The sequence below is a fragment of the Metopolophium dirhodum genome, chromosome 5 (genome assembly GCF_019925205.1).
Source record: "Metopolophium dirhodum isolate CAU chromosome 5, ASM1992520v1, whole genome shotgun sequence".
Lineage (NCBI taxonomy): Eukaryota > Metazoa > Arthropoda > Insecta > Hemiptera > Aphididae > Metopolophium > Metopolophium dirhodum.
In genome coordinates, this window is record NC_083564.1 from 12,436,851 (window position 1) to 12,455,172 (window position 18,322).

At 30.2% G+C, this 18,322-nt stretch overlaps 1 protein-coding gene across 1 annotated transcript in view; it reads right to left on the reverse strand.

The window, feature by feature from the left end:
• Positions 1–5,275, reverse strand: part of LOC132944476 (Krueppel-like factor 6) — a 223,027-nt gene extending 217,752 nt beyond the window's left edge. The window contains exon 1 of the mRNA XM_061013845.1: positions 4,417–5,275. Coding sequence (XP_060869828.1) covers positions 4,417–4,518 — 102 coding nt within the window. The 5' untranslated portion in view covers positions 4,519–5,275. The remainder of the gene's footprint in view (positions 1–4,416) is intronic.
• Between the last annotated feature and the right edge of the window lie 13,047 nt (positions 5,276–18,322).

The window sequence follows — 18,322 nt, forward strand, 5'->3', positions numbered from 1 at the left end:
TTTAGTGGTAAAAAAATTCCACGACTTTATTAACCTAGTGTTTGGAGGAAGCCCCTCCTTATCGTGAATAGTATTTAAAAAATACAATCTGCCCCACTCCCAAAATACTGATTGGACTTAAGATCGCCACTGATGCAACAGTAATTACTATACAGTAGTAAGCTATACCTATTATATAATTTGTGCGTGAATATTAAAAAATATATTTTATAACGTGCACTGGTGCAGTGCAGTTGTACACTCGACAAGTGCATCGGTATATCTATACGTGCGATATACCACGATGATGGTTTAATATATTTGGGAAGAGCGCGCAGAGTCGCGTATACCGCGCGAGCTAGACCGCGTATACACGACTGCTGCAGGGCCGGTTATAACGGCCCCGCCAAAACTGCGCTGCCGCTCTGTAGTCCGTACACGCCGCCGCCACCACTGCCGCATCGATCCGGCCCGGGGTCCTCTCCCTCCCCGCACCCCCACACCTCACCCCACGGCCACCGCGTTAATGGGACACCGTTAAAGCGCGCGGGGCTCACACCGCCCCTGCCGACGCTTTTCAGATCGCTTTACCGCGCGCCCGTTTTACAACGCACTCGCTGCCGTCCCAACAGTAACTCTACACGCACGTCGTCCTCGCGCGTTCTCCTCGCCTTCCGTCCTACGTGTGTGCGTATCGCATGCATTAATATACATATTTGTATAATTATACTACTACTGCATTACATATAGCTATGGTACCCTATACGAGACAAATGTTTTATTAAATATGGGGGTGATGGGGGTTCTACTAGATTTTTTCCAAAAATTCTACATGTACCTCAAAATACAATAACAGACCAACGACGCAAATCGAGAGAGAACCTAACCGCGTCCTGAGATATCCCCCAGAAAAAAAATATAGAGAAAGAGAGAAGGGATAGAGGAGAGAGATCGAGAGGGATCCCGCTTGAAATAGGGTTTTCACTCCCCCTCCCAATAATAATTTCCCCCGAAATCGTCGAACATAACACATGCATTACCTGTATTATTCCCTACTACAATATTTTAATAACACATATATCACTAGCACTAGTTAGTAGTTTAGTACCATAATTTCACATACATAGTTAGGTACCTAATATTGTACCTATTTTCCAATCTATCAATCGATATTATTGCCGACTATTTTTATTTTTTCATTTAGGTTCCAAGATCGTTCCTTGCACGATTTTCTGAGAAAAAGAGACTCCAAAAATTGACGGTTATAACAAATTTATTTGCTTTATCGTGTTTCTATTCGTGTAAATTAGAATTGTTTGTTTGTGGTTTTCGATATCAAGCCAATCCGAAGCACGATTAATAGTAGTATTTTATACAGCGATCAATGGATTTCGTAATTGTAGTGTACTATGATTTATATATATATATACAAACGAGAAAAATGTCATTCATTAAGTACGTCTTCGACGTCATTTTGATCTGTGAGCAACGTGCGTCATCATCATCTATATTCTATAATACTGTACAACGTGTTTCCTACGACTACAGTGTGCCAAGAACGATAAATTATTCAGTTTCGTATCGAAAATTCGATATTCTACGTTTGTCAATCAACCACCAGACAACAATGTACCTACATCAGTAAACCGCCGCATTTAGCATCCGATTTCGATTTGTTTTGAACTTGATGATCATTATAAACGGAAAAAAAACCAACACACAATGCACCCGTAAATTACATTTTGGGTAAATGGTGTATCCTTCTATATAAAATATCTCATTCCCCAAAATTATCGTGTCAGAGATTTTCAATACAATGTGTTCCTTAGATTTCGAACGAGGCCTTTTCAATCACTGAAATTATATCAAAGGGAGCCGAGATACGGGTCGACCCATATTTTCTATACTACCGATTAAAACGAAAGATAATAGGAATAGAAATTATACCACTATATTATGTTTAAGTGACTAAAGGGGTTTGTGTTGGCCTATGATAATATATTGGATTTGTGTGTTTGTAAGACCCACAATATAAAATGTCATTATCAATGTTTGTAGTTTGGTTACACAACACATATATTTTTATAAGTACCATTAAACAATTACTGAATGAACGAATCTAATTCTACGTTATAAACCAATTATTAATTGTACTACCAAAATCTTGTACATACGTACACGAAAGCCATAACTATGAGATTTAATGGTGTAAATGTAAGGTCATTTTTAATTAAATTAATTAAAAAATGATATATTTTTCAATTGACTACGAGACCTTTCCAGGGATATAAATCGCTGTTTATCGGTATTGTTACTGGCATTTTGTTTCAATACAATTATTATAATAAACACTGTATTGCATTTCAGTGTAGTATTTAAAGATATATTATTAGTTCAGAGAACCACGACAATTAGAATAGTTTCACTCGTCTCCTATAGATTGTGGTCAAATGTCACAATAATCATTTTACTATTATTCCGTCTGCTATTCTATTACTGGTCAGTGATTAAATAGATAAACGTACAAATCATAATTCATCTACCAGACAATATCGATTTTATTAAATGAAAAAAAGGCTTACTATAATATTGTTACTACCGATTTAATATAATATAATTTATTCTAAGAATAAAAATTTTTAAACTGCCTACTCGTAACCAATATAATATGCGACTGTACGATATTAAAAAATGCATTTCAAAACTATTGAGTTTCATGACATCACATTTTCATTCATCACATGAAACTTTTCTTTTCGGTGGACACACGATTATTCGATATTCAAATTCTCATTGCAGTAAAAATTAACCGAATATACTTTTATTATAAATGGCCTTAAATGTTTGTAATTTAAGAACGACTCATAAACCACGCAGTTTTAACTCAATAACACGTATGTATATTGTATATGTATTCTAAATATATTACCGTACTGACTAAAAAAATAATATATATGACGTTTTATACTAAAGTAAAACATACTATTATTAGTTATCTCCACTGTAATTTTTTTTAATAATTTTGTCGTTTGTTATTTTGTTGCCGAGAAAGACGTGTGTTTGTGTTTCCTCGGTACTCGTAATTTATTTTACAGCCCGTGCCTCTGATAACAACAGTATATTATGAATCACATAGGTACACATACACACAATATTACACACGTTTATATTATATACATAAATATAATGCATACCAACACATACGGCGTGGTGTTTAAAAAAAATTGTATACGTTAAATCAAAAACCGCTGACATAGAATCAAGCTTAACACAAAAACAGCCCCACTGTATTCACTATCAATTTATCAAAATAAAATAAAAGGTTTTCAATCACAGACTTTTAATTTTAATTTTTAGTTACATACTTACACATTTTTTGCTAGTTTTTTAACGATAGAAGTTGTAAACATTTCTAAATGAGCCACAAACAGTAATACGATTTTTTTGTTTACTTAATTACCGACAATTTGTACCCAGTACAAATTGTACTACAAACACGCAAAACTGTACGTTAAAGTTCTATTATATTGGTATAATGATAAATTATTTAATTCTGTGCCGTTATTGGCGAGCGGATGAATAAGTTGATCACATCGGTAAAATACGATTAATTGCTGTCGTAAAATGCGATGCAGCTAAACCCACGAAACGCGTGTCAGTGGAATAGGCGCCAAAAATAAAATTGTATACGATGGAAAATAAGTTAAAAAAATTCCAACGAAAATACGAGAAAAAAAGCAATTTATTATGGTAAAATTATCATATTATACTCGACCGCAGCCAACCCCGTGTACATAGAGTGCACGTGCGACACAATAATACGTGAAATTTCATGAATTTTTTTTATTAAGCGTGAAAGGTGGAATGTGTTCACCTAGTACCTACCTACCTACACGAGATAAATATAATTATAATATGTTGTTACATAAGGACGCGACACACGTGCGGCCGCTCGGACACACTGCAATAACGTTATTTAAAAACACTACCTATTATAATATCGTCCGAAGTTCATCGAGCGGGATGATCCTTCAATCCGTCTATTTGCACGAACATTATTAAACTAAAACCCATCTATTGTTCAAAATAATTTAAAATTATGTAATCGATTGTGTGAATACAATTATTATTAAAATTAAAGAAAAAGAATGTGGAATAATATGTTAATAATAATATCAGGTAGGTATATAATTGGATGTTCCTACGCATGATGAATTTGTATACACATGTATCGATATCGGTACATCACACATCCTTCCATACAGTTGACTCCAATTCTAATGCCTATATATACATCACAATATGCTTCGTGCATACCATAAACCCCTGTATAATACAAAGTTGGGCTTATATATTTTGTCATCGTTATTGACACAATTTTGGGGAGATTTCGAATAAAACTTTTTTTTCATCTTAAATCGTATGCAAGTGCATTACCTGTTGCCAGTGATCCTCAAGTGATACGTGTGCAGAGAAATAACCGGTATCGTGTATGTCTTGAAGTTCCCGGAATATGTTACCGCTCGGTAGCACGTCCATGGTCGGTGCGTAGTCGAAAGCACGTCCGAACTTGCGGTATTCCTTATCGGCTGCAGTGGAGTCGATAACAGCAGCTGAACACCTCAGTCTACACCGTCAAAATATCCGTTATATATAACAATATATTCGCAGCGTATACGTGTAATGATAATAATATATTGTCGTCGGCGTAATATATACAATACGATATTAGATCACCGGTAAAACAGTCATCATCGTCGCCGATCAACTGTTATTATTATTATTATTATTATTATAGTATTGGAATACGAACGAATACGCGACCGAATCTATCTACAAATATTAGATAGATGACGGTGGTAATATAATTATAACGAAAAAGCCGTATACGCGAACGTATCGGACACTCGGCAAAAATTAATATAGGGTATAATAATAATATTACAATATTATCGAGGTATTAACAACAATAATAATCATAAAAAAAAACTAAAAAAACGACGATAACACCTAACAATAATGATAATATATTTTTGCACAGTTAAAACACGTCACAGCGGAAAGCACTATATATAATAATATATTATACGCGTATCATATGTACCGGCGTTGACGGGAAAAAAATTGTGTACGAATCGAGAAATAAAAAACCGAAAACGAGCAAGGCGACGAGAATTCGAAAAAAATAACACAACGGATAACGATTTATGGCGTACAGAAGCGGCAAGTGGTGGCCCGTGTTCTCGCTCGCGACTGAACACTATAATTTCGCCGGTGCCGGCGCGGCGAGTTTACCCGTTCGCGCGCATACACGAATACGATATTCGATTGTGCGTAGAGACCGAGCGCGCGCGGCCTCCGTCGACAGCGCCATCTACCGGCCCGACCGCCGGGGACCCGACCAGCCGCCGCCGCCAAATCTCCGGATATTGCAAATTTTTTTTCTAAATAAAAAACACCACAGCACCACGACGACACGTCATAATAATAATATATCGTGTTACACTAGCCTCTCGTATCACTATAATATTATAATAGAAAACCCGCGCCAATCTGCAGTGTTAAATGCTAATAATAATATTATAACATCCGGTTAGTGTGTCTATATACATTATACTTATATTATTATGTATAATATAATATTACCTATACAGTACGCACCTATTATACATCACATACTATGATTTAATATTGTGTTAATTGTAATTTAGTAATTTATAATATAATGTGACGTGTTTAGGTAGGTATAACTAATAATAATAATATATCATGCAAGTACCTACTGAAGTAAATAATAATAATATGCTAACTATGTCTGTTTCGCAATATTTTGGTCATAAGCATCTCTCGTGCAGGTTGCAACCAAACCAAGTCTATATTATATTCGATATAGATTATAATATTTAACATAATAATAAACTAGATAATATAACTCAATCCAAAGCTGGGAAAGTCAATGATTTTTTTTTAATTTAATTGAGTTAATCTGCATTAACAAGACAAAATTAAAAGTTAATACACGTTTTTTTTATACTTTTACTTAGATGAAAAATGTTTTTTTTTGTTTAAAACACTAGATTACTTTGTTTTCCATCTTGAAAAATATATAGTATAGTATACAGTATTTCTAAATAGTACTTTATTGAAGTATTTCGTTACTGAAACAAATTAATTCACGTAAAACGTTATACACGAAATATTTTTTGACAATAAAACGAAATAGAAATGTAATAAAACAAAATTTAATTGAAAACCATATAAATTAACTCAATTTCTTAAAATCAAAGTTGAAAATTTAGTAATTTTATGTTAATCAAAAAACAATTAAGTTGCATTAGTATTTAAATTGACTGAAACCAAAAAGTAACTAGTTAAGTTTAAAGTCGAAATAAAATGAACTTTTTACCTTAAATTTTACTTTTTAACTAATGAATCACTTGACTCAAACATGATGTACAATCTATTTGTTTGACTATTAATTCATTGTAAAACAATATATTGTGTATATACGAAAAAATGTAATCTACAAAATACAAATACCTATTATAATATATAAATGTTAATATTTTGTATCAACAACGTCGAGCAACACGCGATCTCTATTGGTCGTACTGTTCCTAACAATAATATGCGTCTACAGGGCAAACTTAGAATATCCCTCAAAATCACCCACTCAGACCGAGGACGGCACTTTGCAGACATTTACTGCACCGTGGGGCTCGACCAAAACGCAGATTTCATTGGCTGTCGAAGGGGGGTAACTAAAAGAATGCGGTTTTCCACAGTGTCGCAGACTATATCGAATTCACCTTAGCTGCAGGTGGACATGATGCGTCTTAGATATAGTTTGAATAGGTGAGTGGTGATATTAGGCCGAGTTTATTATTATTATGTATAATATCATTAATGGACGTGTATATGTACACGTGTATGCCATCGGACGGCGGTGGGAACTTAATATTATAATAATATATGCTAACCGGTTATAATAATATACCTATATTATTATTTTTAGTGTGTGAGGTGCGTGTAACTACCTAGGTATATACGCCAAAAAAAATCGGCACTAGCCTACAGATGACCGTTAAACGTGTCCTACAGCGACAGACGAACACGTGTTTTGTTTTTTCTGTTCCAAAAATAAAATTCAAACACTACGTTTTCTTCAATAATGTAACAAATTCGCACACACACATACACACACACACATGAAAACCGCACGTCAACGCAGTATTTACAATAATATTATCGATTATCGTCAATATTTATGTTTTTATATTGTGTACCTATTATTATAGGTATACACAAAAACGTAGTTTATACCACACACACGGCTATGGTGTTGGAATAATAATATTACTATCTGTACTCTGACTAATAACTATGTAGTACTAAAATTATATATTAATTTGTTTATCGCTTATATTATATTGTTTTTTTTTTTACGAACATTCTTTTCTCCGCGTCAATTAATATTAAATTTTAATAACTTCCTGTTTCAATAAACCACGTTTGTTAATTATTCTATAACTTATACCGTTCGAAAATATTTTATGTATCCCATAAAACAATATTATATCAATAAAAAAGCGCGTTATCACTGAATCGTACATTTCCACTTAAAACGATAATCCATAGGTGCGTGTTACGACAGATTCAACCAGATTAAGACATATATAATAGTTATATATATTATTCGGTAAATGTTTGTGTGGAATTCTATATACAATACTTCACGTTTGGTATAATAAAATATATGTTAGAGGTTAATACATTGTAGGTATGTTCATAAATTAATTACTGGCATATTACATTATGTATTACCAAATACACCACATACTGAATACTTATGATGGAAATGGAGTTCTACTTCCAGTCAATAATAAAAAAAAAACTAAATTACCTAGTAAAATAATTTAATCAAAACTTTAAATGTATTTTTTATGTACCTCTGACATTTTTATAATTTTAATGTTTTTATTTGTCGTTGAATACATTATTACTCAAACTTTTTTCTACAAGTGAAAAACTACCAAATGTTAGACACTCTCTACTGCTTGATTTTGGGAATTACGGTGCAGGCATCCCACATCAAAAATAATATTATATTATAGGTATAGTGTCATTTACATGGATTTTATAATATAATATTATATTGTAACTAGTAAAATATAAAGCACGTGTTTTAATTTGAAGTTAATACACGAAACCATAGTTATCACTTATCATTTAAAAATGCAACATAATATTATGAACTCTTAACAACTTAATACCTAGTAAATGAATCTATACACGTTTCACATTTCACATTTTCTAATTTTCAACAACAAATTAAAAAAAAATTAATATTGAGACGTCCAATGATCATAGTTTTTTCTTTTTGTCGAAATGATTTAAAATCAGAAATTATTGTCAGTCGAGTCTCGCAAAGTCGGATTTGACATGTCAATATGCCATGGACTTTCTTTTTGTCATTATTGCAAAAACACAAAGAGTAATAAACAACACGAACTTGCATTGTTTTAAATGCCACATAATTCTTAGTAGTTAAGTCTTCCCAAGAATACAAATGTAAAGTGAAAGTACCAGTCAATGACACCTAATGGAGAACATTTTATTCAGGAGCTATGTAAACGATAGGACGGTTATGATATGTTATTATTGTTTAAGCCTATTGTTTATATAATATACATATAAAGAATCTAATCACACAATATAGTGATTCAAGTATCATAATGACAATAATAATAATGTATATGACCCGTATTTAAAGAATATTAATTACAGTAAAAAATATAATCACCATGACTTGTTGAATTTTATTCATATAGAGTATTATATATATCCTATTCTTACCTATATACCATTAACTTTAAATATCCTAAATATTTTTCCCTCGTACGCAACTAATATAGACAACTCATCATATTTATACTGAATGGTAAAAATTAAAATACATAAAAAAAAAATTATTAAAGATTATATTGAGGTTACTGCTCAATTTATTTATATTTGCAACCATTGTTTATATAATGTTCACAATGTTGGTAAACTTTATTATAGTAATATTGTCGAAAGAATGCAATTATTTTTCCACCATCGCAATAAAATAAAGTATTTGTTTTCAAAACACGAACATTGTAAAGTATAAATACACTTATATAAATACGCAAATTATGTACGTACAACAAATTTCAGTGAAAACCGGTGTAAAAATGCAATATTATATAAGTAGGTAAGTACTGTCTTGTCAATAACAATATAAAAATATATGGCACGGAATGACGGACACGGTTAAATATACCTATATTACAATATGAAAATACATTTTGACTTTTCTACAATATCAAAATATTAATGTCGAGATAGGTATATCACGTAAGAGAATATTCGATGTTAGCACAGCACGTGTATGGTATTAAATATATAACAATCGGTATTAGTGCAAACTCATACGTTTTAAATAATTAAATTTAAATTAATTGTACGATATATACGCTAATTTCTAACATTTCTAAAACTAAAATTTATTTTATTTTATTTTGATACGCTCCGTAGTACTATACATGTCGACGAATATCAAAGTTTGTTGTTTTCACATTGTTGGTTGTTTCATTTAATATTGTATAATGTTGTCTAACGTTATAGCTATTTACAATATTATTATTATGATAGCTCTTTTTTGTTTTATTATTGTTAAATAATTGTGTTATAATTTAAAAATTTTTAATACAAAACCACAAACTAATAACTCTACTTACTATATGTATAAAGTATCGTAAAAATATATAATACATTTAGGAAATTAAAGATTCAAAAGACATTAATATCTAATATCACTTTTAATGTTAAATTTAACGCCACGCCTGTGTCATATTGAAGAACATGCTAATTTTTAACGATTTTTGGATTATTTTTTTAATTTATAACACATCATTATCGTCTTTAAATAAATTGTGTTTTTGTCTAAAACAAGCAAGAAAAGAAAATTTGTGGTTCAAAGATACCCAGTTTTGTGCCGTTCATTCGTCCGTGAAAGTTAATAGGTTCTTAGTTTGATCTTTAGTTGCTTTTGGTTTTTAAATTTAATCGACTGAAAACGTCGAGTCTTAAAATCAATACTATTATAGAACATAATGTTTATAGTCTATTTAGTTTGTGATGGAATTGGTAAAAGCTTTTTATCCTCGCTTGACTAAAAGTATGATGTTATATAATATAATATTATTATATTATTATCCCCAGTATTTTATTTTATAGGTAATTTACTTATATGAAATAAATACATACAATGATTTACCTTTATATATGTATATCCTTTTTTTATCTCCTACATGGCTACATAGTATATACGAGGTATACGAGTTACACAAAAATAGAAACTTAGAATTTTTTTTTTCATAATCGATATAATCTCCCTTCAAAACATTTAGAAATTCTTTCGAGGTACACCTATTACTACGACCTAATATCAAACTGTTTTGGTTTTAGTCTTATTAACAAATTACTAATATTATAATCGTTTCATTTAACTTAAGAAATAATACCTAATGCTATCTATATTTGCGTTAAACCGTTCAAAAACATTTTTATTCAGATGGAAAATATTTTAAATTTTTATCAACAAAATCATTAGATGACCGGAATTTAAATTTTGATTTATTGTATATATTTTAGATTTTAGGTAGACCCATAGGTGAAACTAGAAAATTGTATTAATTAATGATAATTATGAAAAAAAAATTATATTTATAATATAAGTTTTTATTTAAATTATACATTTTATTTAGTTAGTACCTACCTACGTTATCCAATCAGCCTATGGGTCAAACCTAGTACCTACGTTCAAATATTTTATTTCAGAACCAATTTAGATGTTCTACTTACTTTTAAGTTATAATATTTTAATAAATAATAGAGCATCTTCAACGGGCCTATATAGAAAATATATTATAAGCACAATGTACAATTACCTACTCGTACCTATATTGAACACACCTAATATTATTATGTAGTCCTATATGACTTTCATTTCTGCCTTTCGAAATGAGATTAATTAAAAAAAATTACCTTAACTATTTCTTACAAAATATATAATAATAAATAACTACTGAACTACATCGAACATAATACAATAGATCTATTGTTTTTACTTACAGGTGAACACTTAATTTTATTTTCTCCTTTTATGACTGTAACCGACAAACAATATAATTTATCTTATTGTTGGTATACTAATGGTATAGACAAGGTTTTTTTTTAAAACATAAAATCGCAAGTTTGTATAATTCAGATTTAGTACCATACTAATGAATCGTATTTATATAATTTAATTCATAAATATGTGAAATGCATCCTTATTATTTTAAAAATTGACAAAAATTTAGGGAAATTGGATGATATAGCTATATACTAGTATCCTTATATATAGCGTATTATTCGTATTAATGACCAATAATCAAGTAAATGTCATCACAGTACTATGTAACTGTAGACCTTTTCAAACAAGTGAGCTACATTGAACATTTTAAGTACCTGATGATCGGCCACTATTTAATATTTATTAATTATTTAGGTATATTATTGATATTACACGCAGCATAATAATAATATACTTTTTGTTATTAATATTTATTGTCCATTGGAAAATGCTATTCTTTTCTTCGTCAATAAATATTTTACTTTGTATATAACGTTAAAGTGCGTTTAAGATTACGTACGAGTTGGGCAAGATTGCGAAGCTGGAAATTTCTCCCCAAACGTTTATATTATATTTATATTAACATAATTATTATTTAATAATGATAACGCTATAATTTGTAAATTTTAGACCTATATATCATATTATAATTTATTTAAGTTAAGAGTTTTCTTTATAAAAAAAAATAGTAATTTATTCTTTAAACTATCTTTGTCCCCTGAAAAAAAATGTTTGTGGACGCTCAAGATGTATTTGATCAAACAATATTAGTACAATTAATACGATCAACCAATATTCTTTTAAGATCGATTATATGTGGTTGCAGGCGATCCCTGTCATATACCATATATAGTATAAACTTATCTAGATTTAAGATAAATATCACAGTGCATTTAGGAGGGGACAAAGCCAACCTCTGACAAGGGTCTAAAATAATATGTAAATTTCTTTTTTTAGATGTAAAAAATCTATTCCTCGAAAGTCTTTATTATAATATCTTGGTTCCGTTATCGAAATCAATAAAACGATAGACGTATTAAATCATAATAATAATAATATAGCTGCAAAACGATTTTTTTATTTATTTGTTTTTTTTTTTTTTGGCGGAGGATAGTTGGTCGACGGTCACCATCCGTCTGCCACGCGTGTTAGTTATTTACGACCAAATGTGTCAGCGCGACGCTGCTGTTACCACCCGACGCCGCCTATAACGGCTGTGAAAAATACGAGCGTGCCGATTCGCGTGCTATTATCATTTATTACTATTTTTACATTAACTTATTGTAACTAATTTCAAACAAAATAACACGGCCATAAATACCATCCCGGCCGCACTTGCGAAATGGATTTAAGTACCTATCGTAAGTAATAATAATGCTACGTTATTATGTTACTGTGCTGTTTCTTACGCAAAATATATATAAGCGGAGTAATATTCATCTACTTTATGGGGACACGATATATTTTTAGACAATCTCAGTGCATACTCTATAAAAGCTGTGTGTCTGAACTACATTATAATATAGACCTATAATATAAATGTGTTTAATACTCGTATATGTACAATAAATTTAATTTATGTATAATGCATAATATAATATATTTACATAAAAAAATTACGGTGTTTTAAGAATATTTTATATTTATTTTTTTTTTCCACATATTATAAAATTATTTTTGACAAATCGTTAAGTATTTCAATTAAATATGAATTGGTATAAATCATAATATTTTGGTTAAACTGAAAACGTGAATTTAATGATACAAATATCATTACTGTTTGGGGTTTACCTATTTTATAGGGGTCCAGTCACATAATATTATAATCATTTCCGTTACGTAAGTAATTCTGTCATTCTTATATTAGCTTTTTTCAATGTCAATCTGCGGTGTATTTTTCAAGTATATATAATATTTATCACAGAATATACGCTGTATGATGAAATGTCGGGTATTCCAAATATAAGTATGGTACAAATGATTTTCATTTATAATAATATGGTTTGACTTTTTCAATCAGTATAAGTGCTCGAAAATTACATGTGGATTATCGCTCGGTTAGAAATTTACAAGTTTAAAACATTCGAAAAAGGTAGGTTTACCTATTCACAAAACATGGAGCGAAAAGATATTGAGTATGAACCGCCGCACACGAATTCATCGCACAGTCGTATTATACTTTATTAGGTAGGTATTTCGATTTTTGATTTCTCATAATATATAATATAATATTATGCATACTTACCTATTATGACAAGATGTTAAATTAAATATTTATAATTTTTATTATTATTATGATTATTTCGTGAAGTTCGAAAATATCAGCTGTAAAGTAACTTTTTTTTAAATACCTAAGTAAAGTTAAAGACGATATTTTAAAACTATTGAAATTTTTTAGAATACTTGAGGACTGTCCTGTGGTTAGGTAAAACATAGTTTTTAGTCTTAAAACTTCTGTTTGTAAAAAGAAATCCCCCCCTCATTTTGACTATAAATTATTTAGTGTATTATTTTTTTTCAAATTTTGATGTACCTTATTCAAAATTTGAACGAGTAGTTTCTCAACTATGAAAACGTTTATATACTAAGGATAACTGTCTTTAAAAATGGACTTAAAAAAATAAATAATAGATGTCATATTGGATCTACTGACATAATAAACCCTTGGACTATTTTTACAAATTATAAATGTTGATATAGACTAATATTAATTACAATAATTGTTAACTCATCATAGTCCTCATATCTTCTGAACCTAAGTGCACAATGTTTAAAGACTTAAAAACTACACGTACACATTTTGATTTTGATACTTTGAAATGTTCAGAACAATTATCTGCTAAATAATTTACAGTAAAAAAGTTATTTTTAAAAACAGAAGTTTCTTTTTCCAGAGACCACAAGACAGGGGACTCCTTGAGTAGTCAAAGAAATCTTAGTAATTTGTAAATACGGTATTCAAGTAAGTATATTTAATACTTCCAAAACTCAGATTTTAAACAACTGCAATATTAAAGAAAAAAGAGGTGAGAGTGCTGGATGAACCACTTCGTATTAGTAATGCGAATGTTTGTGAGTGAAAAGAGACGAATTTCCTACCTTCAATACTTCGCAACCTTTGGCACAGGGGGTGTCGTCCGAATGCGCATACAAGTGCATAATATATTATTATCATCGAAATAATAATATAATTATACGCGTCTAATCAAACACTGCACTAAACCTCACACGTCGGTGCATAAGTGCATTCTACGGCCAGCGGTGTGTACTGTTCCGGGAAATGCATAAATGCACCGGCGTAACTACACGACATAATATAATCTGCAAAATAACACGGCGTGTATATTATTATTTTTATATGTTATTATTATTATTATTACTATTATCGTTGTGTGCGATGTTCGATAATAGTATAATACTATAATAATAATAATAATAAATATACGCGACTGGTCGGTCAAACAGGCACGCATCGACAGGCGACAGCGGTTGTTCATTCATAGAAAGTGCGTGCGGAGGTCGACGCCTCAGCTGCCAACGTTGCATAACTGCACAAGTATATATAATAATATAGTATTAAACAAGTACCTATGTAATAATAATCGATCGCGTGGCCATCGTCGCGCTCGTCAGCTTGCCCAATCGTCGATGATCTGATCGGACAAAAATTTAACAACAATAATAACTGGGACGAGAGACGAAGCCGGCGACGAAATCGATCATGATTGTTAGCAAACAACGTGTACAACGGCGAAGGAGCCCTCGTTCCGATATTTTATTTAATATATTAATTGTGCATGCCGATAACGCGTACTCCTCGGAGGATAGAATTTTTTTTTCGTGCGGTGTTCGCAAAACGGGTTAAGGAATCTCGCGTTGGGGTCATGAAACTCGTTTCGACGGGACGTACTATACACACTACAAACACACACATAAGCGCGCGTAAATACATATACACTCGTCCGTCTCAACTCCTTCCTACTCACTATAGCTATCACCGCGTCCTTTTTTGCGAGCGTGTGTATGTGTGTATGTGCGCGCGCGTGTGTGTGTGTGTGTGTGTGTGTGTGTGACTGACTCTTAATAATATTATGCAGTTGCCAACGTATTATATTATAATGTTCAAACGCGAGGAGGAGGAGGACATTTAAACACACACTCGTCTAAATATAATAATATTATGAATATTATAACGTATAAATAAATTGATATTCGTTTTGAATATATTATATAAGTATTATTATTATATCATAAACATTTACGAAAATAATAAGAGAAAACTCTCAAGGGTACATTCACGTCGTATGAAAACTATATTATAGTATAGTGGTTACCATACGCATATAAAGAAATAAACACGACATACTATAACTATGTGAGCGTATATCATAAAGAAATATTAAAACTTGAAAGTGATTTTTATGATAAAAGTTTACTAATTATTATTATTATTAATCCATGTCTTTCAAGTTAGTTATTCATAGTGTTATCTATACTGTAAGACTGTTAAATGTTTTTTTGTTAATTTATATTAAACATAAATGGTACCTAGGTAATTATTTTTTAAATTGTGAACCCAAAATAAAGTTAACAATATTAATGTATACATAAGTGTATAATAATGTATACATAAGTGTATACTTATTTACCCAAAAAAAATCTAAGCGTACAACAAAAACTTAGGAGTCTTCACTTCAACCCACCCGGGGGGTCTTCACTTCACAAATTACATTTATGATTGTTTATTTATTGATACGTATAATTTACTTATATTGTATTGTATTTACTTATAGTGTAAACGTTAAAATCAAATGGAGTAGAGTCCCTAAAAATATCGAGAGCCACTGATTTAGATGAACAACAATGTTATTAAATAATAACTGCAATCGCTTAGGACACTTTAGGTGTATACAAAAAACAAATATATTTTGCTCTAAAAAATAAGGACGACTAGTGATTATTGATCACCTTTTACAATTCATACATTTAGTTTTATTGATAATCGATAAAAACGCATTTCATTGCGCTTTTATTATTATTATTATTATTATTTTCATACGTCTTATGACAAGGTCGCTATTACAGAGAATACAGTATTGAACGGGCGAAAATATGTTAGTCATCTTATAACCCTTATGTTCTTTCTATGATAAAACTACTATTTGTTTTAATCTTAAATTTGATGATAAAAATAGTATACCTAAATTCAATTGAACTTGAATAGAATGTCATACTAAAATTACTCATTTTAGTACCAATACCTATATTATATAAAATAATACAATAAAATTAAAACATGATTTTATGTACTTTAAAATTGTAAACCATTTCTTTCATATGAAAGAATTTGAAAATATTATTATTTGATTTAAATTAAACAATCATATACTATTGTTATTAAAGAAATTTCAAACACGTAGTATGAATATCAATTTATAAAAAATATTGCACACCATATTTCTTAATAAATGTTATCGCATTTTTGAAATAGTTCCAAGCCTAAGTATAATGTTTATTTTTTAAACAAAATGTGACACGTGATTTGTATAATATGAATATAAGCAACTTTTTAGTCAAAAACTCCATTAGATGCGGCGGTCAATTTAAAACATGTGTGCTTTTATTAATTTCTGCCATTTAAAAAAAAAAAAAAACGTGTTCTTTACTAATGAAATATTTATGAAATTTGAATATGTATAATACATTTTACGAAAAAAGTTACCTATAGAAAAAATATACATACATAATTCAAATACTCATCCAAGTCACGTGTGATTTATTATACATAAATGTCAAAAACACATTACATTATATTGAATTTTGGCGCTATAAGTCAAAAATTTCTGGGCTAAATTTCAATATGTGTACCACGGTAGAAAAATATAACCGTTTTCAATAGAAACACGCGCAAGTTGATCCGGGGGCGTCGTCGGTGCGCGATGCAGTACAAAAACTCGTCTTACGTTAGCATATAATATAATATACACTGTAGGTGCATGCAAATATACATAATATACGTATTATACATATGTACATACGTACATAAAACATACATACATGTATACGTACCTACATATATGATATATACATATAAACACACATGCATGCATATACATATCTATACTCAGTGTGTCTGTGTAATTAGTTTGCGCCGAAATTTCGTTTAAACAATACGTATATTGTATGTGTAGTATGTAATCCGTAGAGAACGCGCGTGGCTCTCCGGCCCATGTGTTGCAGCAGTGCGTATTATTATTTCTAGGTGGATTTAAGTATGTTCGTAAGTATGCACATATCACATATTATTATGTATATATGTAAGACAGCCGTTCGGTGATTTTCTTATTCATAAATACAGTGGCATGTATGTACGTATCTCTCTCTCTCTCTCTCTCTCTCTCTCTCTCACACACACACATACACACTATATATATATATCCATGTATTTATGTATAATTCACATAATAATATACTGTTAGGATGCAAGTACTTGAGTGTGCCTCCAACAGCCCACGTCGTGTTTATACTATATATAATATTATAATGAATAAAATTCACTATATCTAGAGCGACCAGAGTGTTAGTCTAAATTAACTGTATATATATATATATGTATATGTGTGTGTGAGTGTGTGTCACGCGAATACATTTATACAACTCTCCTTACAAATATGAACTACATATGCATAATAATATCAATAGATTAAAATTATTATATGTTTTTCAATTTACGATTTAAATTATTTTTTCAACCCTATATATAGAGCTAAATTTATATTAGCTATATGAATATATAATTATTTATTGAAATTCAGTACAATATTATATTAAAAACGAATACACTTCATTTTTATTAAATTTGTTTTATGCATGCATCACGAATTATAGTATAATATAATTCATATCTATAAACATAATTTTATTTCATTTAAAATTAAAATTGCAATTTGCAACATGCATGCATTTTATACCGAAATTTTTCAGGAAGTATAATATGATATTATATCTGCTGTTATAAATAACCTATAATTTGTTTCTCATAACGCTTATTGATTTACTTGTTTAAAAATAATTTTGTATTAAATAACGTGACGTATATAATATTTTAAATAGGTATTATTTACAGTTTCAGAGCCATCACAC